This window comes from Gossypium arboreum, chromosome 3, assembly GCF_025698485.1.
Source record: "Gossypium arboreum isolate Shixiya-1 chromosome 3, ASM2569848v2, whole genome shotgun sequence".
Classification (NCBI taxonomy): Eukaryota; Viridiplantae; Streptophyta; class Magnoliopsida; order Malvales; family Malvaceae; genus Gossypium; species Gossypium arboreum.
The window spans coordinates 15,669,023-15,696,285 of record NC_069072.1 but is presented as its reverse complement, the minus strand read 5'-3'; the positions used below and the strand labels follow the sequence as shown (position 1 = coordinate 15,696,285).

Here is a 27,263-nt window from a genome sequence, read left to right as displayed (position 1 = left end):
AGCATAAATATATTGAAGGTCACATTGTAAGATGTATCTAAGTCAGGTTAGGATACTGAAGTATTTTGGAATCATATCTCGGCAATCAAGGATGATGATTCCATGGATTATACAAAGGATGTTTATAGAGTGAGTGGTGCAAAACAAAGAAATTGTTTGTGAGTGGGGAAAATATTTATACATATTCAATAGATTTAAGTCTAGATAAAAGACTTACAAACAAGCATTTAACCAAATTTTATTGCAATAAGTTAACAATCCAAAAGTTTTAAATATGCCTATTTTATATGTACATCCTGACATTTAGTGATATTTCCAGCTTCGCCTTTTATCTTTGACATTGTTGTTACATGTCAATGTGAAATAGCAGCGAAAAAGAAAGGATAAAACCGACATTCAAGTGAAATTTTGTTGGTTATATAATCCAGACCTATGCCACTCTTGTTAGACAACATCAAGCAAAATAGGGAAAGGAAATGGAGAAGTTGCTTCTCTTGGTAGTGACAATGGCGGCTACCATAAGTTATCTAAGTGCAGGTAAGTTATTGGTTCTTTCAGCTGCTTACACCTTTGAATCCCCATCATACAGTGTGGTACACTTAGAATCTGATTTTGAAATAAGATTATATAAGGAAATCTCCTGGATGTCAGCTCTTGTCCATGGAACTTCCTTTCTAAACTCCACCAGAGATGGCTTCCACAGGTTTCCCTCTCCTATATTCCCATATAATTTTCTGTACCGAAGCTGGGACGTTCATCAACTTCTTACCTTAATTTTGTTCTATTGCTTTTGGTTCAGGTTGTATCAGTATCTTCATGGGGCAAACCTTAACTCCACCCATTTCTCCATGACTAAGCCCGTCTTAACCAGCATTAGCCCTTCGCACCATGGGTCATCGTCTTCCTCATATACCGTAAGGTATTACTTGCCTTCAGAATATAAATACAAGTCCCCTCCGCAGCCCTCCGCTGAATTGAATTTGCAGTTGGACAAATGGAAGAGTCAGTGTATTGCGGTGAGAATGTTTCCGGGATATGCTAATGACGACAACGTGGAGAAAGAAAAAGATGCTCTGGTTTCAAGCCTTACAAAACGTTTGCCAGCGTTAATGCAAGCAGTGGAAAATAACCTGTATTATAACTACAGCATTGCACAGTACAATGCTTCAAAACATCGCACTGGGCGCATAAACGAGGTATGGATGGACGTATCGGGTTTCACCGCCGAGGGATGTCCAGTCTAGCTGTAAAAAGTTGGAACTTAGAAGCCATAGCTATGTTGTAAGATAAGTGAATAATGGTGTTAAGTAGGAAATAAATTTGTTGTTTCATTTTGATTTCTCACCATAGGGTTCCATAGTTGGAAGTAGCATTCAATAAACCAGTTTATACTAAGAGTGCATGTAAAAGTAATAATAATAAAACAGGAATATGATCATGATGTGAGATTGAGCTTTTTCATAAAATTATTTGTATTAATTTTATATTTTTATAAAAGGCTGACTTTTCTAAATTTAAATTTTGGATTAAATATTTAAATCATAATATAAACCTAAAAAGGGTTTAGAGTTTTTTTGTTTTTTTTTAAGATAACGCCATTATTAAATTTTGGAGGTGAGATTTATTTACATATAATTAAATTAAATTAAAATTATCATTACTTTAATGAATACTTTATTTTCCACCAACATTCCATTGTGAATGGAGGCTGCAGTTGAAATTTATTACATCACGATTTTTTAATTAAGCCCACTAACAGGTTTAGGATTTCTCCCGACTTAAATGTGTTCTTATTGAATATTTTCTAATCATTTAATTTCCTTTCATCTCATAATGGTTTTTCTTTTTCTTTTTTAAATCTATCAAAATTTTAGTTTTTATATTTTAATTTTAGACTTTTAAGTGTTTGTATTTTTTATTTAAATATTTTGGTTTTCCGTCTATTACTGTTGAAGTTAATGTCAAAAGTAAAATATTTTTTAGTACTCAATATTTACTGTTTTCTTTGTGAAATTGATTCTTACTCTTTAAAAGTATATAAATTTTTTATTTAAAAAAGAAAAATTAATTTTCTTCATATTTTAAATAAAAAGCATAAAAGTTTAAAAATATATAATTTTTTAAAAATAAAATAAAAATTTAAAATTCAAAAAAATCTCAAAATTTTAAAATATAAAAATTCTCAAAATTCAAAGTTATCAAAACCAGACCATATCGGTCGGTTGGACTGGGAATTAATTGGGGTATCGATCTGTTGAGAGGTAAAAAATCGATTGATCAACGAATCAATACAGACTAGTTGAACCAAGCTAAGAGATTGATTGAATCGATTTCGAACTACTCTGACCAATTGGTTCCCAAAATAACCGGTTTGACCAGTTTAAAGAAAATAAAATATTGAAAATAAAAAATAATATTATAAAAATCGGTTCAATTGCTAGTTCAATTGATTTTTTTTTCTTGATTCAATCAATCCATACGAGTTCGTGGGTCATGCAATAGTCCGCCTTTGGTGCATTTCCTAACCACATTGGAGATTATCCTTGTTCACCACATAATAATGCCATGATATCTTGTGTAGATTTGATGAAAGAATATGGGCATATTGATAAGGTAATGCATCAACAAAGTTTGCAACAAATATTGAATAATAGGTTACGAGTTAAGATTTCTATAGATATTGTTCGATGGCTTGCATTTCAAGCTGAGACACTTGGTTCAAAAAATTGTGGTAATATTATTTACTAGAGTCAACTTTTAGCTTCCTATAATGGTGACTAAGAATATTGTGTTGGAAAATGCTCTTAAAACCACTAAGTATATCTTTCCAATTCAAAAGTTGATTTTGCATGTTCTTTGACCTTGCTCATGTTAAAAATATATCATGATTAACTCTTAAGAATGAAATATGTTCTATTCTCTCTCATCATAATCTTGATGTTCAGAATGCTCGTGGTAAAGATTACGATAGGGCTAGAAATATGCACGGGGAATGGAAAGGACTGCAAGAATTATTTCCCAATTATTGTCCTTTAGCTTATTATGTGTATTGTTTAGCTCATCGCCTACAATTGGTTCTTGTTACTACATCCAGAGAAGTACATTTTTTTCACAAGTATTTTAATAATTTGAGTTTCATTATCAATTCTGTTGATGCTTATTGCAAACATGAAGAAGAAATACAAGCTGTGTTGGATCAGGTGCCCTAGGTGTACTATTTTCATCTATGTATACTTGTAACTTTCAAACAAATTGGTTCAATAATAATATTCATTAATTACATTAATACCATTTGTATATTGTTTTCAATATTTTTTCACGCAAAGCAAAATAAAATCAAATATTGGCTTGCTAGTTATTTAATGTTTAACTAATACTTAGCAATATTACGTGGTTAGATCGTAATACAGAAATATAACTTATATTAGTAGAAAAATCTAAACATGTCCTTAGTCTAATCGGAAATGAGCAAATTGATTGAAAGACTAATATGTCATATATCAAGTCCAACTAAGGAGATGTTTTGTATTAAGCATCAGAACAAATAACCCTCAGAAGATAGGGACAAATGTGACTGATAGGACTAATAGTACATCGGGCAAGACCCAAGTAGAATAAATCCTAGATCCATTTATGGATTTATTCACTTGTGACATTCATAGTGTGGTATATCTTAATCCTGAGTGGTTGATGAACTATGTATGCGTGGCTCGTACTTAAGTTCAAATAGATAAGGGACCAAAAATTGGAACTTTTGAGTAACACCCCAAAATTTAAGGTTGGAAGTTTTGAGATTTGTAGGTAAGGTCAGTGGCTAGATTGGACAATTGGATTTGTTGTTGTGTTTTATGTCAGAATTGGCCTGCTAGTTTGATCATTTGTTGTGTGTTAATTTACCTTTAGGTTCTGGGTTCGAATCTTCATGTGTGTTTATGGAAGTAATTTTATTTTAGATTTGTTTTTTTTAGTTGCTAAAATATTTATTTGTTTTAGCTATTTTAATTTATTTTTATTTTGAGAATAGACAGAAAAAATCTCAAAAAGAAAAAAGAGTGTTACACGTTCTTCCCCTCTTATCCATTTTGTTATCTGTTACTTTTCAATTTTCTTTCTTCCTAAAAAGACAATATTCAGTTTCTTTTGGTTATTTGCTTCTTCTATTTTATCGTTGTTGTCTGTTGTCAAGGGAGTTTTAATCTCGAGTGTTTGGTAAATTAGAAGAGAAGAAGGTAGGTTTTGCTTTTAGGGATTTTAATAATGTCTTTTTTCTTTCTATTTTGTTATTGAATTGAAGTTTTCATTAATTTGTATGTTAATTGAGGTTTTTGGGACAGAATCGAATGATTCTGGTGTTTGCTATTGCGTCTAAGGTGTGTGTTCGAGAACTCTCCCTTTTTTTAATCAAATTTTTTATTTGTTTCCTTGAAATTTGACATATTTCATGTATTTTTGAATTTGACCAATCGAAGTATTGATTGTTGTGGAATTGCTAGAAATTTTGAGTGTTTTTGGTGTGTTTTCGTGTAATTGAGGGGTGGGGATTGTTTCGACATCAAAGGCACGTTTTGCAACCTGTTTCGGTGTGGTTTCATGGCCATACGGTTGTATGCCACACATGGGTGGTCCACACGACTGTGTGCAATAGGAAATTTAGGGTTTTCGATGATTTTTGGTACCACACGGCCTAACTACACAGGCATGTGTCCCCAAACGGGCGTGTAAAATCTCCACACGACCCTATCTCCTCCGCTATAAATTTTTAACACTTTTGGATAGTGAGTTACACGAGCTGCTCACACGGCCATGTGTCCCCGCCACATGGGCGTGCGTGGCCTCCACACAGGCGTGTGTGGCCTCCACACGGGCATGTGTGGCCTCCACATGAGCGTGTAGACCCCTGCATGGCCTAGGCACTTCCACACGGCTGGGGTATACGACTATGTGACCTTATGTTGCCAAATTTTGTACTGTGTCTGTTTTTATTCTGATTATGATTCTGTGTGTTCCTACCATTGGCTAGGTCTTTGTAAGGGTGATCGGGACTTTGTTTTGGCCTGGACTTGATCGTTATTCGTAATCATAGCTCTAATTAAGCGACTCGGTTGAGTGTTAATTAATGTTATGTTATATCTGATTCTGATTTTGGGAATTTGAATGTGCGCAGTTGAATGTTTGTCTTCAAATGGTGTGCATTTTGCATTTTTATTAATCTTTTTGGGTTTGGTTGCGAAGAGAAGGGAGTTTGATCTGTTTTGGCAGTTTCAACTACAACATGTCTACAGAGCGGTTTACCACAATGCACAGTATGGCATATATATGTCAACTCTGCTGCATATTAACATTTGAGTGGCTCAGTCCACGTACTTGGTGTGTAGGGTTGGATGGGCCTTTCGAGGTCCTATGTGGTGTGCATGGTTGGATAAGCTTAATTAGCTCTTTTTGGGGTGTGGTTGGGGGATGGAGAGGTGTTTGGCTAGTTGGATGGGTTTTCATTGCTTGTTGCATTCATTCCGCATTCTATCTGTCTGTCTGATTGCGAGACTAACTGTTTATAGATTGAGGTGTTTCAGTACTGATACATTTGATTTGTTAGTGAAGACTATTTGTATTTCGAATTGCCATTGAGTTTTATTATTATTTTTTATTTTTATTGTGACATTTTGGCGATCATTTATCTATGGTTTTCGAACTCACACTGAGCTCGTGTAGCTCACCCTCTTTAGTTTATCCCTTCGCAGGTACCCTCGTTTTCTGTAGTTGGACTTGGCACATCAGAGGTCTTGGACAATTACGTTTTAGAATCAATTTTAAAAGTATTTTCATAAATTTTGCATTTATAAATAAACGGTTTGAATTGTAAGTTTTATTTTGAATATTGTGGTATGAATTTTGGGTTTTATGCACATAAGCGTCTTTTGGACTAAAATTTTTGTAATATCAAGATTTTACAAATGAGAGTTTTATGTAACTTAAATAACGTTTTTTTTCTAGGTGGTTAAACTAAAATTTTACCTACGATCACTTCGGTAATCAATGTAACCTCTGAGATTTGATCTAAACTTTTAGGCCAGGTTTTTGGAGCATTACAATACAACTTATGCAGTATGTAGCATCATTCACATTATTGGAATTCATAGCTCAATTAATGGGTAAATGATATCCTCTTATCGTCATTACATGATAGATGAAAAGTAAACGTGACCACAAGTCGTTTTTCTTTGTGGTAAATGACTTGATTACATTTGATAGTAATTGACATTTCATGAAGGAAGATGTAATGGTAAACATAAGATAAAATAGGATCATATCGGAAGAATGAATTTATCCTAAAGAGATTAAGGAAATCCTATAAGGGTAACACACTTATGACAAGGTCATTGGATGAACATTGATTGAGTACCTTTCGTAATGGTATGTAACAACGGAGAGCTCAATTACAATACTATAGTGGAATGACTTTTTCACTAAATAAGTTTATGATTAATATGAAAAAAGCTGGAACTTAATTATAAAGTATTTAAGCCCTAATTATATATGTGCAATCTGTCCCTTTGCTAGCTCATTGAAATCAGAAATGAATTGCATGTAGAACTAAATAAATAGAAATTAATGGAAATGATGAAGTTAGAGAATTCTCATTAAATATATAAATGACTTGAGAATTACTAAAAGATTTTCAAATTATTATTTAATTAATTTTAATTAAATAATTGAACTTTGAAAATGAAATTAAATTAATTAGTCATTATGAATCCATTAAATATGAAAACTAAATATATTTCCTCATAGATTCTTTTATGGTAAAGTCGTCATGACCTTAACAAAACTAGAATTAGGTTAAGAAAATTATTGAAAATAAATAAATAAAATTTATTTTGGGAATATAAAACAAATATTGAATTAAATTAAATTATAAAGTATTGGGTCAAAAGTCCAAGAAGCACATATAATTGGACCTAAGATATGAGAGACTCAAATCCCCTCATCATAAGAGAGTGGGGTGGCAACCCTAGTAATATTTACTACGGTGTCCCACCCATCACTTTCCTAGTTAAACTAGGGTAGTGTTTTCTATTAAATAAATATTATTTGTGTAATCCTTATTCAACTAGGATTCTCCCCATAAATAGATGAAACTGATGGAGCTATTTACATAAGTTTTCACACACAAGTTTTATATATTATTTTATGCAAAAAAGTAGTGGGAATTTATTTTCTTAAAATAAATTCTATTTTTCTAGAAATACAATTTCTACCGATTTCTATTGAGAAAATTACTTTTCTATTGAAAGTAACTGAGTTGTTTCTTGTTCTATGTTTGGTTCATGTGGCTTGAGCCTACACTTGGTGTAATTTAAGGTATGAGGATAGTGAAGAAGGTTTTTCAATTGAAAGTTGAAAATGATTCAAATCCAATTCGTACAAAAGCATATGTACTTTTCGGGAAAAGTTTATTACTATAAATATAATAAATTTGCTCGATTTTCAAAATTTTAAACTTCTGTTGTGACTAAAAACTGTTTTCTTAACTGAACTTCTTCAATAATTGCTATCAAAGCCAAATTGTGCTATATTTATGGTATAAATCGATATCAAGTTTTCTCTCTTCTACATGTTTGGTTAATTTGATAAGATGTGACATTCTTGTAATCATATGCATGTTTTGGGTTATGTATGTGAATTTATATATTTTATTATATATATGATAAAGTAATTTTTCTAATGTGATTCCTAGAAATTAGATTAGGTGTAAACTTTAGGTTTTATTAAATTTTTAGGATACATAATTCGATCGTGGACTTTCACCTTTATGTGATTTTTTTTAATAATTTTTTTTAAGATAATTCATATGAGCCAAAGACAAACTTAAGTCTTTTTTGTAACCAAAGTTTTCAGTAAATTTTGAAAAACCAAGGCATATCCAAAACTGATCAAGATGATGGAAACCCAACCCAACTATTCGACAAAAGATTGACTATAGGCAAACCGAAAAAAGTCATTAGTGGCGCAATAGTTTCGCTAACGTTAGCGACAACAATAACCCATGGTGGTGTCGATGGTTGACGTTGACAGTTGATAACGTTAGGAACATACTTACAGTTAACCGTCATCACCACCATGGGTTACCATTGTCATTGACGTTGATGCCACTACCACACCATCATTGACCACTGTTGAATTTTGTCGATTTGCCCACTACCAGCTTTTTGCCAGTTGGTTGGATTGTGTTTGCATCATCTTAATCAATTTTGAATATGCTTGGATTTTTCGAGATTTGTCAAAAAATTCAGTTACAAAAAAACTTAAGTTTATTTCCGGCTCACATGAATTATTCTAAAATAATTAAAATAAAACTTACATATAAATGACTGAAAACAATTCTTGATAATAAATGCCCTCCGGCCACTGAAGCTGAAGCTAGAAAATATTGGTAGGAGTCTGATGAGATAGCTAATTGCTACATGCTGACAAGAATGACCAACACTCTCTATAAGCAACTAGAGAGTTATAAGATTATCAAAGTGATTCAAGATAAATTAGAAAACATGTTTGGAGGCCAAACTACCTTCGCTCGACAATCGATTATAACTAGTGTGATGAATACCCAACAAAAACCTGGTGCTCCAATAAAACACCATATGATTACTCTTATGGGTTATTTTACCGAAGCTGCAGATAATGAGGCCAATCTAAACAACAACACACAAGTTGAAATGGTGTTTAAAAGCTTGCCTGAGGACCTTTCAAGCTTTAGGGCTGAATATGACCTTTAAACAAGAATCTAATGATTGCACAACTCATGAAGGAATTACGATCCTATAAGTTGATGTAAATGACGGTTAATTGGTCCAAAAAGTGGAAAAAAAACTTCGTGGTTGCTAATTCCTCTAAAATGAAGGGATGCTAAGTGTAACATCCCAAAAACTGGCCTAAAAGACATCGCGTTTTGAAACCAAAAAAGGTCATCCCTTAACTTGAGTTTAGACTTTGGAAATTCTTGACAAGTAAAGTGATTTGGTTTAGTGGTTAAGTATTCAGGGCATGTGTGTGAAGTTCTAGGTTTGAATCACATTTTTGGAAATTTCTTCATTTTGCTTAAACCTTTACCCTTAAACGTTTGGCTTATAAGTTAAATTCAGTGAGTTGATGTTAACAATGACCCTAGTAGTTCAATGGTTAAGCTTCTGTATAATCATTGGTCTGGTGTTCAAACCCTAGTGGAAATAATAGAGAATGTTTTATTTTTGAATTTTGTTAAAAGGTAGTTAGTTTCGGTTGGTTATCTAAAACCTTCCAGAAACCTCCGACACTATTATTTTCTTTTTGTTCTTTCTTTTTCTACGAGAATTTCTATCATTTTTTTTGCGTTCTTCAGTTTCTACATTTTGGTTCCTTATTTTCAAGTGACTGTTCTTTTTGTTATGTTATGTTACACTAATTCTAAACGGGGTTTGATTTCTCCTTCTAGTTAATTTGCTAGCCCGGACGGGAGTTCATCCTTGTTTGTCCTACATCGAGTCCTTATCAAGTGGGTACAGAAACCTCTTTTTTCTATATTTTTAGTCGTCAAAAAATGTGGTTGTCGATGCCACACGAACAGGGACATGGGCATGTTTCCAGACTGTGTTCGCCACACGGGCAATGACATAGGTGTGTGTCCAAGCCGTGTAATTCACTGTTTACGTTTTAGAACCACACGGGCAAGGACATGGGCGTGTGTCCAGGTCATGTGGCATATGAATAGGATCTTAATCTTAGTTTTTTGAGGCAATGACGGTTGCCCAACATGAGCACTAACCTCCACAATGTATTTATGATCTGAATTTGATCGTAAGTGGACTATCTAATGCTTTAAGATTGATATATGGATGGCATATGCGATATTTGAACGTGTTAGACTGATGACGAACAACTTGTTATATGTACATATATCTGTTATGTTTGAACCTAAGTGGGTAGGATCCTTCAGAACGTAATGTGCTAGTGCCTATGTGTGTGAATTATCAAGTACGATCTCTATTCTGTTAAGTTTGTTGGTAAGCCTCTGCATTGCTATTTTGATGAAAAGTATGAGATATTTGAACATGTTAGACTAATTTTTATTGATTCTGATTTATAACCGTGCACGTGACTTCATAGCAAATCTTATATGGTTCGTTGAGGTTTGATAAGTCTATTTTACAAAGACTCCCATATTTATTGATTTGTTATTGAGGGATAGCATGACTTACATGCTCATTACTCTGATTCTGCATAAGCATGCCATGACATATTGCATAGGACTTGGGTTGAAGTAAAAGGAGGAAGTTTCTAGCAGTTTAATGATCTATGTTATCTGGTGGTTTATCTACACTTCTGTTCTGGCAGTTTTACCGTACTATAGTGGCTTGACCACATACCTATTCTGGCAGTTTATCTGCGATTTTGGTGGCATCGGCCACGTTTGTCTGTTGGTGTGATTTGAATGGACGAGTTCTGGGGAACTCTATTTGGTGTATAGCAGAGTGGGTAGGAAATTTTTGAAAATCTATATAATATTTTCCTGAAAAATACTGCATCTGCATAAGCATACATCTGTTGGTGTGATTTGGATGGACGAGTTCTGGGGAACTCTATTTGGTGTATAGCAGAGTTGGGTGGGAAATTTTTTGAAAATCTACATAATATTTTCCTAAAAAATACTGCATCTGCATAAGCATACATGCTCTGTTCTGCTCTATTCTGATCTGCTTTGCGATGTTCTACTATGTTTTATTTTGCTTTGTTTGGCTGTGCTACCCCTGTTGAAACCTCTGTGAGACTCTAAATCTGTTCCGTACTGGTTATACAACTGTTATCAAATACTTGCGTTACTATGATTTATATATTACGTTCTATTTATTTGTATTTGAGTTTGGTTATACGCGGTGCTTGGTGACTCACCCTTTGTATTACTTTTATCCTTCAGGAAGACATCTAATTTAGGATCGGACAGCATGCTGGAGCTTGAATTGTTTTGCACTGAGTTAACTACAATTTAATCATTTGATTTATATTTGATTTGGAATTGTCTTATTTTTTTTTCTTTTCATAATCTTGTTAGTATCTGCCAAGTCTAAAATGAAACTACAAAATCATCTAAATCAACTAAAATGAATTTTCAGTTTTTAAAGTTAAAACTTTGAAAAGTACATTTTTACTACATTAATGCAACTCGTCCAGATTCAACTTAGACGTCTAGGCCGGGTTTCAGGCGTTACACTAAGAGAAAATGATACATGCACAGATGGAGTGAAATTTATTAAAGTCAATTAAACCAAGCTACCAATTTTCAAGTTTGGAAGATCAGTCGACTTGTGATGAATTTTTGGATGGGATCCAAATATTTCTGGGCTAAGATGTCTGCATAGTGTTTGAAAAGATATCTCTTAGCTTAGAAACGTATTTTGAATTACTCGATTTCAAGTTCGAGAGCTTAAGTTAATGACAATTTTACTGAAGACTACGTGAGTAGAATTTTTGAACGGGATTATTACGGAAAATTACAAGTTTTGAGTTTTAATTCGAGTTTAAATCATATTGGTTTAAATTTTTTAGCTTAATTTTTATGATATATGAGCCTAGTATTGTACTTATGAGGTTTTTAGGCTTAAGTATATAAAGTTGTTTAGGAGTTTTATATTTATTAGTTAATAAGAAAGTTTAGTTCCACTGGAACTACTTGTTTAGATTAATTAGAGTTTCATTATACTTAAAGAGTTTTCTTTTGATATAAATAGATAACCTATATAAAGGCCTTTTCATTATTCATTATTGACATACCTTGATTAATAAATTTCAACTTTTTGAGTTATTTCTTTTTGTGAGATTTCTCTTTTGTTTATTTTAGAAGCAGATTTTCTTCTTGGCTTTCTCTTTGAAGTCGTAAGAGAACTCTTCACCCTCCAATTTACTATGTTCAACCTTAGAGGGATGGTTAGAACCATTGTGGAGGTTGTTGAAGATCATTCTTTAAAGGGTTTCATAGGACATCGACTTTTCATCACCGTTGATTGTTTTTATTGAAGCTTTGTTCTTCAAAGGGGACAATATTTTTAACATCTATCTTATTTTCATTTTTTTCCATTCAATATTTTTTTCCATACACCCTAATTTTTTTTACTTTATGATTTTTTTTCTCTTTATTTCCATTATTTCTAATCTATTTTTTTTTCAAGTTAGATCTGAATATTCTTTCTCGAGTTGAACAACTTGAATACGATCTTGGTCCGATGCCCGTATCAAAAACAAGACTAAGTCCTTTGGGCCACCTAAAGTGGAATGGAAAAGAACAAAAAAGCCTAAAGGCTTATCTAAGTCTAAGTGTTTCTTTTGTAATAAGAAATGACACTTCAATGCCAACTGCAAAGAGTAGAAGGGTTACCTAGCCATTAAAGGCAAAATCATTAAACTCTTTATGATAGAAATTTACTTAGTCGAAGATTCGATAAACCACTGGGTCATTGATTTTGGAGCCACTAACCATGTATATGCTTTTCTACTGGGGCTCAAGGAAATGAAAGATTGTAGAGATAAGAATCTGTCGTTATTGACGGGAGATGAGACAAGTGTGGCAGCTGAAGCAGTGGGAGATGTACATATTTATTTTGATAATTTTAGGAAGATTATTTTGAAAAATGATTTCTATTCCATGTTTATTTAAAGACGGCTTTTAATAATAGTATTACAATTTATAGAACTCTTACTTTTATCTGTAATGGATGGATGTTAAACAATCTCTATTTTATCAAAGCAAAGATGTACAAACTACTTAAAACTGAATTAACAAATAAAAGACTTAAGACTTCTCACTCTAATGAGACATATCTTTGTCATTTGAGACTTGATTGTATTGACCAAGAAAGAATCACTAGAGAAAGATGGCACCTTATGTTCATTTAAGGAAGTTAGTCTTCCATAATGTAAATCTTGCTTAAAAGGTAAAGGGACTAAAAGATCTTTTAATGCAAAATGAACAAAGGTTGTGAAACCCTTATAGATGATTATTATGTTAGAGAAATGGACTAAGTGATCTTTAATGCAAAAGGACTAAGTGATCTTTTAATGCAAAACTGAATTAACAGAAATTAATGAAAATGATGATGTTAGAGAAATGAGTCGTATTTACAAATGAATGCGTTTTCTCACTAAATATAAAAATGCTTGCGAATTAATTTAAGGTTTTCAAATTATTATTTAATTAATTATAATTAAATAATTGAAGTTCAAAAATAGAACTAAAATAATTAGTCATTATGAATCCATTAAATATGAAAATTAAGTATATCTCCTCATAAATTCTTTTACGGTAAAATCATATGACTTTAATAGAATTAAAATCGGGTTAAAAATTATTTAATTGAGAAATTAATTTAATTAATTAATAATTATTTTGGGAACAATAAAGCAAATATTGGATTGAATTAAATTATAAAATGGTGGGTTAAAAGTCCAAGAAACACATATAATTGGACCCCATGTGTGATAGGGTCAAATCCCCTCATCATAAGAGAGAGAGCAGCAACCCAAGTACTATTTTCTAGGGTCTGCCACCCATCACTTTTGTAGTCAAATTAAGGGTGTGTTTCCTATTAAATAAATATTATTTGTGTAATCCTTATTCAGCCGTGATTCTCCTATCTTATAAATAGATAACACTAGTAGAACTATTTACATAAGTTTTCACACATAAGTTTTATATATTGTTCTTATTACAGAAAGTAGTGTAATTTATTTTCTTAGAATAAATTCTATTTTCTGAGAATTACAATTTCTACACGTTTCTATTGAGAGAATTACTTTACTACTGAAAGTAACTAAATAATTTCTTATTTTGTGTTTGGTTTGTGTTGCTCGAGCCCACACTCGGTGCAATTCGAGGTACAAGGATAATGTAGAAAGTCGTTTGGTTGAAAGTCGAGAACAATTTAAATCCATCTCGAACAAATCATAAGTACTTTTCGGGAAAAGTTTATTGTTACAACTATCACCATTCGACTTTGTATTCAAAATTTTTAAACTTCCACTATGAGTGAAAATCGTTTTCTTAACTAGATTTTCCCAACATGCTGCTCAAGAAGCTAAAATAACAAACATGTTAGCTATTATTTTGCACTTTTTTCCTAATATTAAGCTCATTAATAGCTAAAATGGTTGTTATTTTAGCTTTTTAAGCAACATGTTGGAAATATCATGTTATGAAAATGATTTACAATTATAGCGAAAATTTAAAAAATTTTAAAATCGAGTCGATTTGTGATATTTATAGCAATAAAGTTTTTACTAAAATGTGCCTGTGCTTTATGCGAGACAGAATCGAGTCAATCCTAGCTTTTAACCTAACGATCTTCTTCGTTATCCTCATACCATGAATTGCGCTGAGTTTGGCCTCGAGCAACCCAAACCAAAGATAGAATAGGAAACAATATTATTACTTTAAGTAGGAAAGTAATTTCTCTCAATAGAAATTGGTAAAGATTGTAATTCATAGAAAATAGAATTTATTCTTAAGTAAATAAATTGCCAATAGTTTTTGGTAGAATAACGATAACTCAAACTTAAGAAAATGTATTATTTTAAGTCAACCAATGTCATCTATTTATAGAGAGATATGAGAATCTCGTTTAAAACGCTTAAACAAATAATATTATTTAAATTTTTATCTTTAAATCATAATAATATTAATATATTATAATTATATTAATTATAAAACTAATTTTGGTAACTATTTAGGATTATATGCAAATATTAAATCAACACTCGTGTTAAAATGAAATCAATCACTTTAAATAAGTTAATAAAAAATAAAATATATATTTTTAAGTTTAGAGACCAACTTAAAATTGATTGATGGTTTAGAGACATTTAATGTAATAAACTTTTTTCTCTTTATTTCCTTTGTATTTTCTCTTCTGCCCATAATTTACAACGAAAAGAAAAAGAAAGAGCATAGTAATTTTCATAAGCTAGCAGATTTATTGTCTATGTTTTTCACTTTTATATAAAAATTAATTTAGTGTAATAAATTTTTTTCTCTTTCTCTCCTTTGTATTTTTCCTTGTAATGATTCGGTTTCAAGTGGTATAAAAAAAAGTGGTTACAAAATCTTATTTTCGTAAATCGAGTTTGTAAATATTAAATAGAGGTAATTACGAAGTTAGCGTATAGATGAATCGAAATTCAGTTAAGTAATTTAGCCGAAATTGTGGCTAATTAGGGCCTGGGGACTAAATTGTAAAAGTTTAATCACTATAGCTTTTTAATTAGAAAAAGGCTTGGGGGACTTAGATAGCCACTATCCAAAGGGCCAAAATGGTTAATAAACCATTTTTAAATAGGTGTTAGTGGTTGATAATGATGTATGTCATTAAACTAAAGTAATTAAAGATTAATTAACTAAAACATGATCAAATTCGTTAATTTTGATTGATTAAATATAACCATAGTATAAATAGAAAATAAACTGGGAAGAAAGATAAAAACTCTTCTTCTTCTTCCCCAAAACTGTCAAGGCAAAGAAAGAAAATAAGAGGAGAAACTTTAAGTATTTTAACATTAGGCCATCTAATTTCAAGTAATTCCTTCGTAACTTTTCTTTGATTTTTATGGAAATTGAATTATGATAGCTTCACTTAGCTAGCCCATGTAATAATTTTTGAAACTGTTAAAATTTTATGAAGTTGTCATTGTTGATTTCTTGAAGAATTAGGTATGAAATTAATAGAAATTAAGCTTAGTTTATGAAATTGACTAAATTCTAAAGCTTAATTGTTAGTTTTGTACATTAGGGATCAAATTGAATAAAATTAAAAATTGTAATAAAATTTTAGTAGGAAGAGAAAGTAGAAGGTCCCTAATAAGTATATGTGAAATCAAATTTTAATCCGAAGCTCTAGATTCAAGTTAAGCTTGTTCTGAGTTTAGGGACTAAATTGAATAAAATGTAAAATATGTTTGATTTAATATTTGAATGTGAATTGAATGGATGTTTACATTGTTTATTTATTGAATTGTTATTCATAACAAAAGACGATGCCAGGCCAACGAGAGGGAAAGGAAATGAGAGAGCCAACGACGAGTGACACGAGAACTTGGTTTGTATTTCCATATTCAGGATCAATTTACTTATTGCATATTTGTGATATTTTGCATAGTGTGGCATTGAGGTTAGTTGACAATGGTTATTTGAGTTGAATTACTATAATAGAGATTGCATATTGATCTGCCACAATTCATTATGGAAAATTGAGCTCTTTTCGACACTTATTAAGCTTGTATTGAAGTAATTTGTTATCTTTTTATGCATTTTATCTATTTAGTAAGTTTATGTTTAAATTTAATGTAATGAGCAGTTAACTATGTTTTATGATCTATTAGGCCAAATTGGGTCTGAAGAGGGACTAATGTGTTAATTGAGTGTACATGACACTGCTTTAGGTTGAGGCCTCACTGGGTTGACCCTGAATGTCGCAACATCCAACTTCGAACTTGAAGATTTTATACTCGAAGTCCATTGTTGCGACAACCAATTTTGAAGCAAAAAGGGGTGCATTCAGTGTTCAATGTTGCGACACCGATTCGATGAGGCCCGAATCTCAGCTAAGGGTGTTTTGATTTGCACAACTTTAATTAACCTAATCAGTCATCTATAATTGACCTAATTTGGTCATATAACACTACTACTATTAAAAGCAATGTTCAGGACTTAATTAGGAGCTTTGACATTGTCTAAATTTTTAATCACTTTGATTATATAGGTTTCTCTGATTGCCCTTCAACACATATCTATGGATCTAATTCTCTTTTCCCTTTTATTGTTTTTAATATTCACTTGAATGTTTTAGATTCGATTAGGGAAAAGTGTATTTAGAGTGATGACGAACTAAGAACCCTAGGGAGATTGGCGAGTAGATGTTGGAGTGATTAGCGAAAGGTTTAGAGTTTACCTAGAGTAGTTGGATTGGGTTAAGCATGATTAAACCCTACGATTGAAAATCCTAGGAAGTAACTTAGGTAGATGAGTGATACGTGATATTCGTGACAAGTTTTAAATATTTATAATGAATCGTTCTTGAAACTAACTATTATCACGATAAAGGCAAGTGTACCTATCGATCAGTAGTATAGTTTTAGCAAAACTGGATTGTCAAACCCAAAGGAACTAAAAGTACTAGTAATGGCTATCTTTTTATTATCTAACCTAAGAATAATGGGGTTTGTTTTAACTAACTAATTAACCAAACTCAGAAATCACAGAAAATAGAATTGGGGAATTACTTTTTGGAAAAACGACTGAATCAATAAAATACCTAAGAAAAAATCCACCTAGACTTCACTTGTTATTTGACTCTGAATCAGACGATTTATTCATTTGACTTGATCCGTTGAAATCTCTGAGTTATATTATTATCCCTCTCGAGACTAACAACTTCTAACCCTAGGTTGAATAATTGAAATCTCTTTCTAATTAACTCCCTAGGGTTGCATTAACTCGATTTATGGATCCCCTTATTAGGTTTAACGTGCAATAAACTCCGCTTAATTATGACAAATGTACTCTTAGACAGGGTCTATTCCTCCTCTAAATAAGAGCTTAACTTAAATCAATATCCTAGAATATCAAGACAAGAATTAAGAACACATAATTAAGAACAAGCCAAATATTTATCATACAATTCAGATAATAATAATAAGATTTGTCTTAGGTTTCATTCCCATTAGGTATTTAGGGGTTTTAGTTCATAACTAAAAAGGTAAACATCTCAGAAGAATAATGAATACAAAACATAAAGAAAAACCCAAAACTCCTACAGGGAAATTGAGGGGAGATCTTTAGTCTTGATGAATCCTGCTTCTGAGATGGATCAATTGACTTTCCTTGAGCAATTCCCTACTTCCCTCTCCGTGTGTCCTTTTCCTCCTCCTCTAGGGTGTATTTATAGGCTTTAGAATGCCTAATAACCCTCAAAATTGGCCTTTTCTAAATTGTACTAAGCTTGGGCTCGGTAGGGACACGCCCGTGTGCGATTACTTAAGGCCGTGGTCAAGCCTGTTAAATAGGCATGGGCCTGTGGTCCACCCGTGTGAGTCGTGCTTCGATTCTGCCAAATTGACACGGCCGTGTGGTCTGCCCGTGTGAAAAGGTCCAGGCCGTGTTGATTTCGTATGTTGGCCCATTTTCTCCGTTTTTCGCCCGTTTCTCGTTCCTTTCACTCTCTATGCTCACCTAAGTATAAAACATGAAATTAAGGCATTAGGAGCATCAAATTCACCAATTTTAAGGAAAAATCATCTATAAAATGTGCTAAGCATGGGATAAAAATATGTATGAATTACGGTTTATCAAATACCCCCACACTTAAGCATTTTCTTGTCCTCAAGGAAAATTCTTAACTCATAATCAAAATAAATTCTTCTCAACTTATAATTTCTATCGATAATATCTCAAAATAATCCATAGGTAATCATACATTGAAAATTCAACTGAAAGAACATCAAAGTTTCAAACATTCCAAGTTGAGAATTTTATCATGAAAACATAGGTGTCTCCCCTCAATTAAGTAATTACCTTTGATTCAAAATGTCACAGAGTTTCACATCCTCACTAAATATTCACTCAGATCACTCAAGGTGTTTAAGGACAATAAATAAAACACTAAATAGTCAATAATGAAAAGTTATTACCATAGGCTTGCATGAAAATCAAATATCTACCACTATAAATTGATATGAAACACCAATCAAAAGGTCTTTAGAGGGTTGTAACGTGGCTTTGGTTAAAGGGTGTGGTCACAAGATGAAAGAAAGGGTTAGAATCGAGATTAAATTGAAAAATTACCTAGCTAGAAAAATGACTAGTCATCAATTGCGTACAACAGAGCTTTTTTTCTCAGAATATGGAATTTAACTTCTTTAGCTCAGAAGATCACTACTACTAATATGCATACATGTATATTTTTTTTTCAGAACAAGTCAAATTACAAAATAGAATAAAACATAGCTAAGCAATTATTCCAACTCAAATTTCGACAAAAATAGGGATCAAATTAATTTAGGGGATTTCAATAATAATGAGTTATGTGTTAATATCGAGGGTAAATCAATGAATGGGTTGTTAGGCTCAACGGGGTTCACTAAGGGTTAATTGTGAATGTAGGATTTTATGGAATGAGTGGGTTAAACCTAAGTGTTTTTATCATTTTAACATATCAAATGGTGTGGTCTTAACATGCATAATCAAGCAAGTTCTAGAATAACAATTCAATACTGACGCACTCATAATGAAAGTGAGCATGAAAGAAATAATAGATGCTCTAAAGGCTCAAGATCTCACAAAAATTATAGCTTTTTGATGTTTAAACTTGTGAATTTCAATTCAAAATAATACCTAAACTTGGGGAAACAACTTAAAATTTTAAATTCTTAAAAGTCAACTTATCATGCTTAATTCTCTAATGTCTTAAAGTTTAAATAATCAATGCATGAATGCCTATGTTTTAATTTAAGATACATCAATAAAAATCATAAATCAATCAAAATTTATCCTAAACATGATATGAGAGCTTTTCAAGAGAACAAGACAATCATTCAGGGATTTTTTTTATAGTAAAATGAATACCCCCCACACTTAAGATGTACATTGCCCTCAAAGTACAAAGATAGATATATAGAAAAGAATATAAAAATAAGATAAGGGGAGAAGTGAATCTTCCTGACTGATAAATGAATTTCCTTGAACTGGAGTTTTGGAGAATAATCGGCGTGAGGGTGGAGGAGGATACTCCGGCGGTGGTAGAGGTTCATTAGTCCATAAGTCCTGCGCCAAAAGAATATTATATCTGAAGTTGGTTATGGTCGTGGTCGAGCAGGACATGGTAGTTGTGGAGAACCTTCCCCAGTAGAGTTTCGAGTCCCTGAGTAATAGTGAGCTTTAGAGCTCTTTATAATTGTGATAGAATTAGGAAATCTTTTAGAAAATATATAAGGAAGAATAATTACTCGATAGGAAATAGTCGAAATTCAAAATTGTTAAATAAAAATTATAAAACTTAATAAAAATAAGCTTAGAGAAAAATAAAAAGTAGTCCTAAAGTAGAATAAAAGTAAAAACATAAAATAATAAACAAAAGTTTTTAAACATCTTCGTCGCTAGATGGTTCGCGAGGTGGGGGTGGCGATGAGATGTGGAAGTGCTGACAAATCTAGTGTAGTGTAGCATCAATGTGATCGAAGCGTTGAAAACATTGCTGCTCGAATCGAGTTAAGGCGCTCAAAGATGTCAGCGTATGAAGCCGCCGCATGAACTGGATGAGAGGGTGGTGGTGGCTGAGACGGTGGGTCCTCATGACGTGGAGGGACATCTTCAGTAATGTCCTCGGGGGCCTCCTCCTTGGTGGATTGTGCGAGACGGTACTGAAGAGGGAAGGTACCACGTCATTTCTCGACCATCCTCATACTTAGCATGCTCGAGATGCTCTGTGGGGACATCTAACCCATGAGAGTGAGGGAGGATGATTGGGCTGCTGTGTTGAGGAGTCCGAAGTGCCAAGCCAATCGCAGCAGCACCGGGGGTAAAGGCATCCCAGCACTTCGAGGGAGAGTAGTGGCGTGGCGGTAGAGAGTGTCGAGGTCGTTCTCATCCCTAAACTCCTTTGTATATAAACACAAAATGGTTCCGAACTCCAGGACATTCAATTGGCGGACTAGACCGCCGAGGCGAAATTGGATTGTTCCCAGGTCATCAAAATAGGCCATCACGGTCTGAAGATGGAACGTTAAGTAGAGTTCCATAGTGAGTTCGAGATATGTCGGCTCGACAATCTCAAAGAAAAGCCCCCAAGGGTCGGTGGTGAAGAGGGCCCAAATTGCATCCGCAAGTTGAACTTGTTATAGCGCGACCCAGTCTATACAGCGGCCCACTTCCAAGGGTCGGGCCCGTAGAATCTGGAAAAGTTCTTTTTAGGGCCCAATGGGGAACTGCAAGAAAGGGTGACGAATTTCCGTGGTAGGACCCGAGGAAGATGACGCTCCCTTCCTTTTCTTCGAAGCAGGGACAACGACTTTCTTCCCTCGTGAAGATGACATGGTGTACCTATAATGGAAATTGAAGTGGAATGTTAATAATTTCCATGGGGCTTACAGATTAACCTATACTATAATAGCCAAAGTAAATGTGCCAAATAACCCTATGAGAATAAGTAATAGAGATATCTAAAAAATGAATTTGTATGGGGTTAATAGCATGAAACCCATAGAAACAATAACCATGAATGAATGTAGCCTAATATACTGACTAAGAAAATAAAAAAATTTACCAAAACAAAACTAAAAAATACACATTTATCTACTTAACTATGAATGTGCACGTAAAATAGTCAAATAGAGCATAGAAATCATGAAATGAGTAAGAACTTCAACATGAAAAGGATGATAACTACTCTAGATACGAAGTTTGAGTGATAGAAAGATGAAAATAACATGAAAAGTACAGATTACTATGATAAATAACATTAGAAATTAGTAAAATAAAAGAGAAAAGAGTAAACAAACGCTAGAAATAGGAGAATGAGAGTCAAAAATAGAGTTGAAAGCAGCGTACGGGTGTGTTAGGGAGACCGTATAGACTTGCAGCTGCTAAGGTTAGGGATTTGGGGTGAGGGAGATAATGAATAGTGAAGGGTATTTATAGATTTTGGGACACACAGCCAGGTAACACACTCGTGTTCCCCAATTTTTGCCTATGTGATTCACAAATTTTGAATTTGGGCGCGTCTGACAATCCCCATGCTCGTGTACCTTACGCGTGTTAGTGCGCATGATCGTATTGCATGGTTGTGTCTATCTTTGTTCACTTCTCCTACGCCCGTGTATGAAGGGACACGCCCGTGTTGTTTTGGTAGGTTCGCCCACGATTGCTTGGCACGGGTGTGTCGCATGCTGGTGTTAATTTGACAGGTTCAGCCACAGTTTCAAGGCACGAGCGTGTCGCACGCCCATGCTATTTTGGCAGGTTCGCCCACGACCATGTCGCACGGTAATGGCTATTTATCATAGCCCATGCTGGGGAAAATCTTTGCCCTGTTTCCACACGGTCCTAAGCACGCCTGTGTTCTTGGTCGTGTATGCTTTCGAAAGCCTGCGTTCCATGAGTCGGTTAGTATGTTAGATGTTAAAACTAAAATTTAAAGAAATTAATATTATTAGTGCTCGGGTTGCCCCCTGAGAAACGCTTATTTATAGTCTAAGCTCGACTTACCTTTCCATAGAATGGTCATGGTGGTTCGAGGAGTTTATACTCCTCATTCCTGTTGTGAATCTCATCAAAATAAGGTTTTAGGCGGGTATGGTTTACCTTAAAAGTGCTGAACTTAGGATGATTTATCTCGACTGTACCGAATGGGAAAATGCTAAGTACTATAAGAGGGATTTCTTCATTCGGTTTGGCAGTGATAATGTGAGGATTTGCGGCATCTAATAAAACTTTAACCTTAAGTTGATTTGGAAAGGTATTGAGCTTGTTCTGGCGTAGTTTTGGTTTATCGTGTGTTCTCGGTTTATATGTTCACCATTCATCTAGCTCCTCGATTTGTAGCCTTCGTTCTTCACGAATAGGTCATCTACTATTGCTTGAAAATGGCTCATGTACTTCCTTCAAACTCATTTCCTGCAAAGTAGGTTGCACCATATTGTCAGTTTTAGTAGAATGGTTTAGACAATCACCTTTAATTTTCGATGTGTTGCCAGAATTGCGAGCTTGAAGGGTGATTATTTAGTCTCTCGCACGAAGTGTGAGCTCATCTGTGCCAACTGTAGCACCCCAAACCCGGCCCAGAAGTTATGGCCGGATTCCAGCATGCCACATCAAAAACGTAAAAAAAAATTTTCATTCTAAGTCCAGAAAATCGTACTTGATGTTCAAAAGATTAATTTATTAAGGGTTAAGGTGAATGGAAGCTGTGCACCAGGTAGGAAACCGAAAAAGAGGAGGTGAGTCCATCGGACTGCTTAAGTACCAAACTCCCTTCGAATCCAATCCTAGACATGCAATCCGCCATTGCCATACCTTAACGTCATGTATATTTCTAGGAAACCAATTTGATTAAGTCCTTTTTAGGAAAAGTGATTAATTTTGGAAAATATCTTTATTACGGAAGCTTTGCTTGTTTTCGTGTTATTTTGAAATCAACTGTTGTTTTTGAAAACGCGCCCTAAAGCTATCCAATTTCAACAGTTAAATATAAATATTACCTATCTTAATAAAACATATAAAAACCATCAAAAATAAATAAGCAGCCTTATTACATTTAAAAGCCTAAAACCTCAAACGTAATTAAAAGGATGTCTAGTTCACTAGAAGAAAATCAAACTTTCAGAACGGGTGGCCACTCTGAATTCCCTCACGCTCCAAGCCCACTATGGTTGGGGATTTCTGCGTGGAGGAAAATAAAAGGGTGAGTTTGGGAAACTCGATGTGTAAATTAACCCAACCATAGCCTATATCACTCAAACCACGAAATAGAATAAGTTGGCCTTAGCCTGCAATGTAATTGAGAATAAAGCCCATAGGCCCATAGCGTAACGTAACAGATATTACATGTTTATGCGAAACCCAACCCGATTCATCCATAACACCCCGTGCAGCGTTGCACCATGTGGGGAGACTACTCGACCCACCCAACCGCTACACACCACGTAATTTGCAGCATGGCTACAGAGCAGATAATGTGACAGAGTCACCAGATACAGATAATCGTGGCGGGGCCACGTAGCAGATATATGTGGCGAGCCACCAGATCGATATTTGTGGCGAGCCACCAGATCGAATATTTGTGGCGAGCCACCAGATCGAATATTTGTGGCATAGCCACCGTAACGCTTCCTCCATAATATAACCCATGTCCCCATGCAACAGATATATAATCATGACATACATCATACGTAATCGATCGTCATGCTTTTGGTCAAAATTAACCCTAGGTGTATAACGGTAATTTTGCACCTAGGGGTATAATGATAATTTTTCATACATAGGGTATTATAGTAATTTAGCTACTTTTAGGGTTTTCATGCATATCCTAACTATTTACGTACTATCGTAACACTTACCGCACATACTTCATGAATTGGGCTCGTTGGCCCATGAACCCGATCTTTGGCCCATTAAGCCCAAATTATCAAAATGTACTAAATCGCGTCTCTGCGGTTTATTACTTTAGATTACCAAATATACAAACCCAACTATTTTACGAGCATTCGACTTTTCGCAAATTCCCAAAATACCGACTTTTCGGCATTTCAACTTTTCGCTTTTGCCAATCTAGTCTCTGAGAGGGTGTCGATTACACATTGCTTTTGCGACGATATCTTGTGAGATCCACACACGAACCGCCTACAATTGGATTACTAACACGTTAATCTAACTATTCAAATACAAACTACATATTAACCCCTTACAATATTCGGCCAACCACACCTACAGATCATAGTAAGCTTATAAGAAATCAATAAGCAACTCATTAACAAATTTTTGTCAATGTTTACCACATAATCATAATTTCACTGCAAGCTGTCTTCCTGAGCAACAGTCACTAAATTATTTATAACTGGAGCTACGAAACTCCAAATCAAGTGCCGTTAATTTCCCCTTAAAATAGACTCATATATCTTCTATCCATAAAATTTTCAGAATTTTTGGTATGGCCAATCAATACCAGATTTTTCTCAAAGTTTCCCATGTTTCATTGTTTGACTAATCTGACCACCCTTCATTACGAATCAAATTTCTCATTGTACAGAATTCAAAATATGTTCTTGTTTATTTCATTAGAAACTAGACTCAATAAGCTTTAATTACATAATTTATTCAGCTTCTAATTCTTCTCCCACAATTTATGGTGATTTTCCAAAGTCACGTTACTGCTGCTGTCCCAAGCAGATTTATTACCAAATCACTCTTTCACACCTAACTTGCATGCTTGTTAATTAAACATGTATATCACCAATCAATCATCACATATCCATGATTTTACTTAAGTATAATCTCCATTTCATCATTTTAAAGCACAACATGTTAGCCGATTTTTCCCCTTAGCATCTAAGGCACATGCATGCTCATTTGTTTGGCTCAACTTCACCTATCTTCCATTTTTCATCAAAAGAACATGAAACAACAACCATTTCCTTCATTTTAATTCATGACTAAATGCTCACAACACAACTAAAAATCAAAATATACTTCAAGAATTAAGGTAGAATCAAGAAGAACTCATGAACCTCAAAATAGAAGCAAGGTACCAAGAACTTACCTTTAATTTTCCTCCTCCTAATGACCGAATACTCAAGAGCTTTCTCCTCTCCTTTCTCTTCTCTAACTTTCAGCTATGATGAACAAAGATGGACAAAACTTTGTTCTTTTCACCCCTTTTTCTTTTAATAAAACTTCATATTTCATCCATTTAATTCTTTAATACAAAAGACATGAAATTCTTATCATGAAACATTTACCTAACCCATTATCATGAAACATTTACCTAACCCATTATCATGGAACATTTACCTAACCTATTATCATTGAACATTTACCTAACCTATTATCAATTTGTATCAATTTGTACCATAAATTATGGATATCAAGTGTACATTTTGTCTACAACAACATGATGGCTGGCCACTTCATGTAAAATGGGAGGTTTGTCATGCAAATCCTCCTATTTTGCACTCCTATTTATTTGGCCACTTCAATTTAGCCTATAGCATTTTCAAACATTTTCACATAGGTCCTATTTCATAATTTCACCCCCTTTTCTTATGAAACAAAAATTAACTAAAATTGTCGGGTTCTATCTTAAGTTTGGGCTTTCTAGAGGCCCACTAACATAATTAAACCTATGCCAACATTCACAGGATTCCCGAAAATTGGGGCGTTACACCAACATCAATAATCGTTCTAGCAGTTGCTAAAAAGGGCCTTCCTAAAATCAAAGAGGTGTTGCTATCCTCCTCTATGTCTAGAACAACGAAGTCAACGGGAAATATAAATTTATCGATTTTAACTAGCACATCTTCAATACTACCCCTAGGAAATCTTATATTTTTGTCTGCTAATTGAATGCTCATCCTAGTCTGTTTGGGTTTCCCAAGACCTAGTTGTTTAAACATTTTGTAAAGCATGACGTTAATACTAGTCCCTAAATCAGCTAGTGCATTATTAACTTCTAAACTACCAATTAAGCAAGGAATTGTAAAACTCCCTAGATCTTTGAATTTGTTGGGTACTTTATTCTGTAGAATAGCAGAGCAAACTGGGTTTTGTCTACTAATTGAATGCTCATCCTAGTCTGTTCGGGTTTCCCAAGACCTATTTGTTTAAACATTTTGTAAGGCATGATGTTAATACTAGTCCCTAAATCAGCTAATGCATTATTAACATCTAAACTACCAATTAAGCAAGGAATTGTAAAACTCCCTGGATCTTTCAATTTGTTGGGTAGTTTATTCTGTAGAATAGCAGAGCAAACTGCGTTTAGCTTCACATGTGAAGCCTCGTCCAACTTCCGCTTATTTGCTAAAAGCTCTTTTAAAAATTTCATTGCGTTTGGCATCTGCGATAGAGCTTCAATAAATGGTAAGTTAATATGTAATTTTTTTAAGAGTTTAAGGAATTTATCGAATTGTTCATCTGAATGGTCTTTCATTGTCACATTAGGGTATGGCACACGAGGTTTGTATTCTGTACTTGCTGGTTTCTACTCATTGTGGTCTACCTCACCTTTACCCTTGCTTATATCAGTTTCTTGCCTTGGTTCTAGTTCAGGTGGGACTAACCCTTCCTCATCTTGACTAGTAATAGCGTTGAGTTGCTCCCTTGGGTTAGATTCTGTATTGCTTGGCAAGCTACCTTGTGGTCGTTCAGAAATCAACTTGACAACCTGTCCAATCTGAGTTTCGAGTCCTTGGATCGATGCTTGTTGATTTTTGAATGCTATCTCAGTATTCTGAAAATGAGTTTTTGACACCAAGATGAATTTGGTTAGCATCTCCTCAAGGTTCGGCTTCTTTTCTTGCTGGTATGGTGGTTGTTGAAAGCCTGGAAAATGTTGTGGCCTTTGATTTCCTTGACCGCCCCACGAGAAATTGGGATGGTTCCTCCAACCTGCATTATAAGTGTTACTATATGGTTTATTTTGGGATCTAGAGTTATTGTTACACATATATTGGACTTGTTCCTCCTCGATGCTAGGGTTGAA

General features: G+C 33.9%; 1 protein-coding gene and 1 long non-coding RNA gene across 3 annotated transcripts; one reads left to right on the top strand and one right to left on the bottom strand.

Moving 5' to 3' along the window:
- Positions 1-392: 392 nt before the first annotated feature.
- Positions 393-1,466, top strand: LOC108475828 (uncharacterized). 2 transcript variants are annotated; one of them, XM_053026392.1, is made up of 3 exons: positions 393-537; positions 652-703; positions 800-1,466. In XM_053026392.1, the coding sequence occupies exons 1-3, from the start codon at positions 477-479 to the stop codon at positions 1,242-1,244; spliced, it is 558 nt and encodes a 185-aa protein (XP_052882352.1). In that variant the 5' UTR covers positions 393-476; the 3' UTR covers positions 1,245-1,466. The 2 variants fall into 2 exon arrangements, with proteins under 2 accessions (XP_052882352.1, XP_017633291.2); XM_017777802.2 differs by having other exon boundaries at positions 393-703.
- A 21,918-nt stretch (positions 1,467-23,384) lies between these two features.
- LOC128290276 (uncharacterized) lies at positions 23,385-25,495 on the bottom strand. Its single transcript, XR_008279964.1, has 3 exons — positions 25,323-25,495; positions 24,363-24,406; positions 23,385-23,446 (listed from the first exon to the last, which is right to left on the bottom strand). It is a non-coding gene; the product is annotated as an uncharacterized LOC128290276 (long non-coding RNA).
- Positions 25,496-27,263: the final 1,768 nt, after the last annotated feature.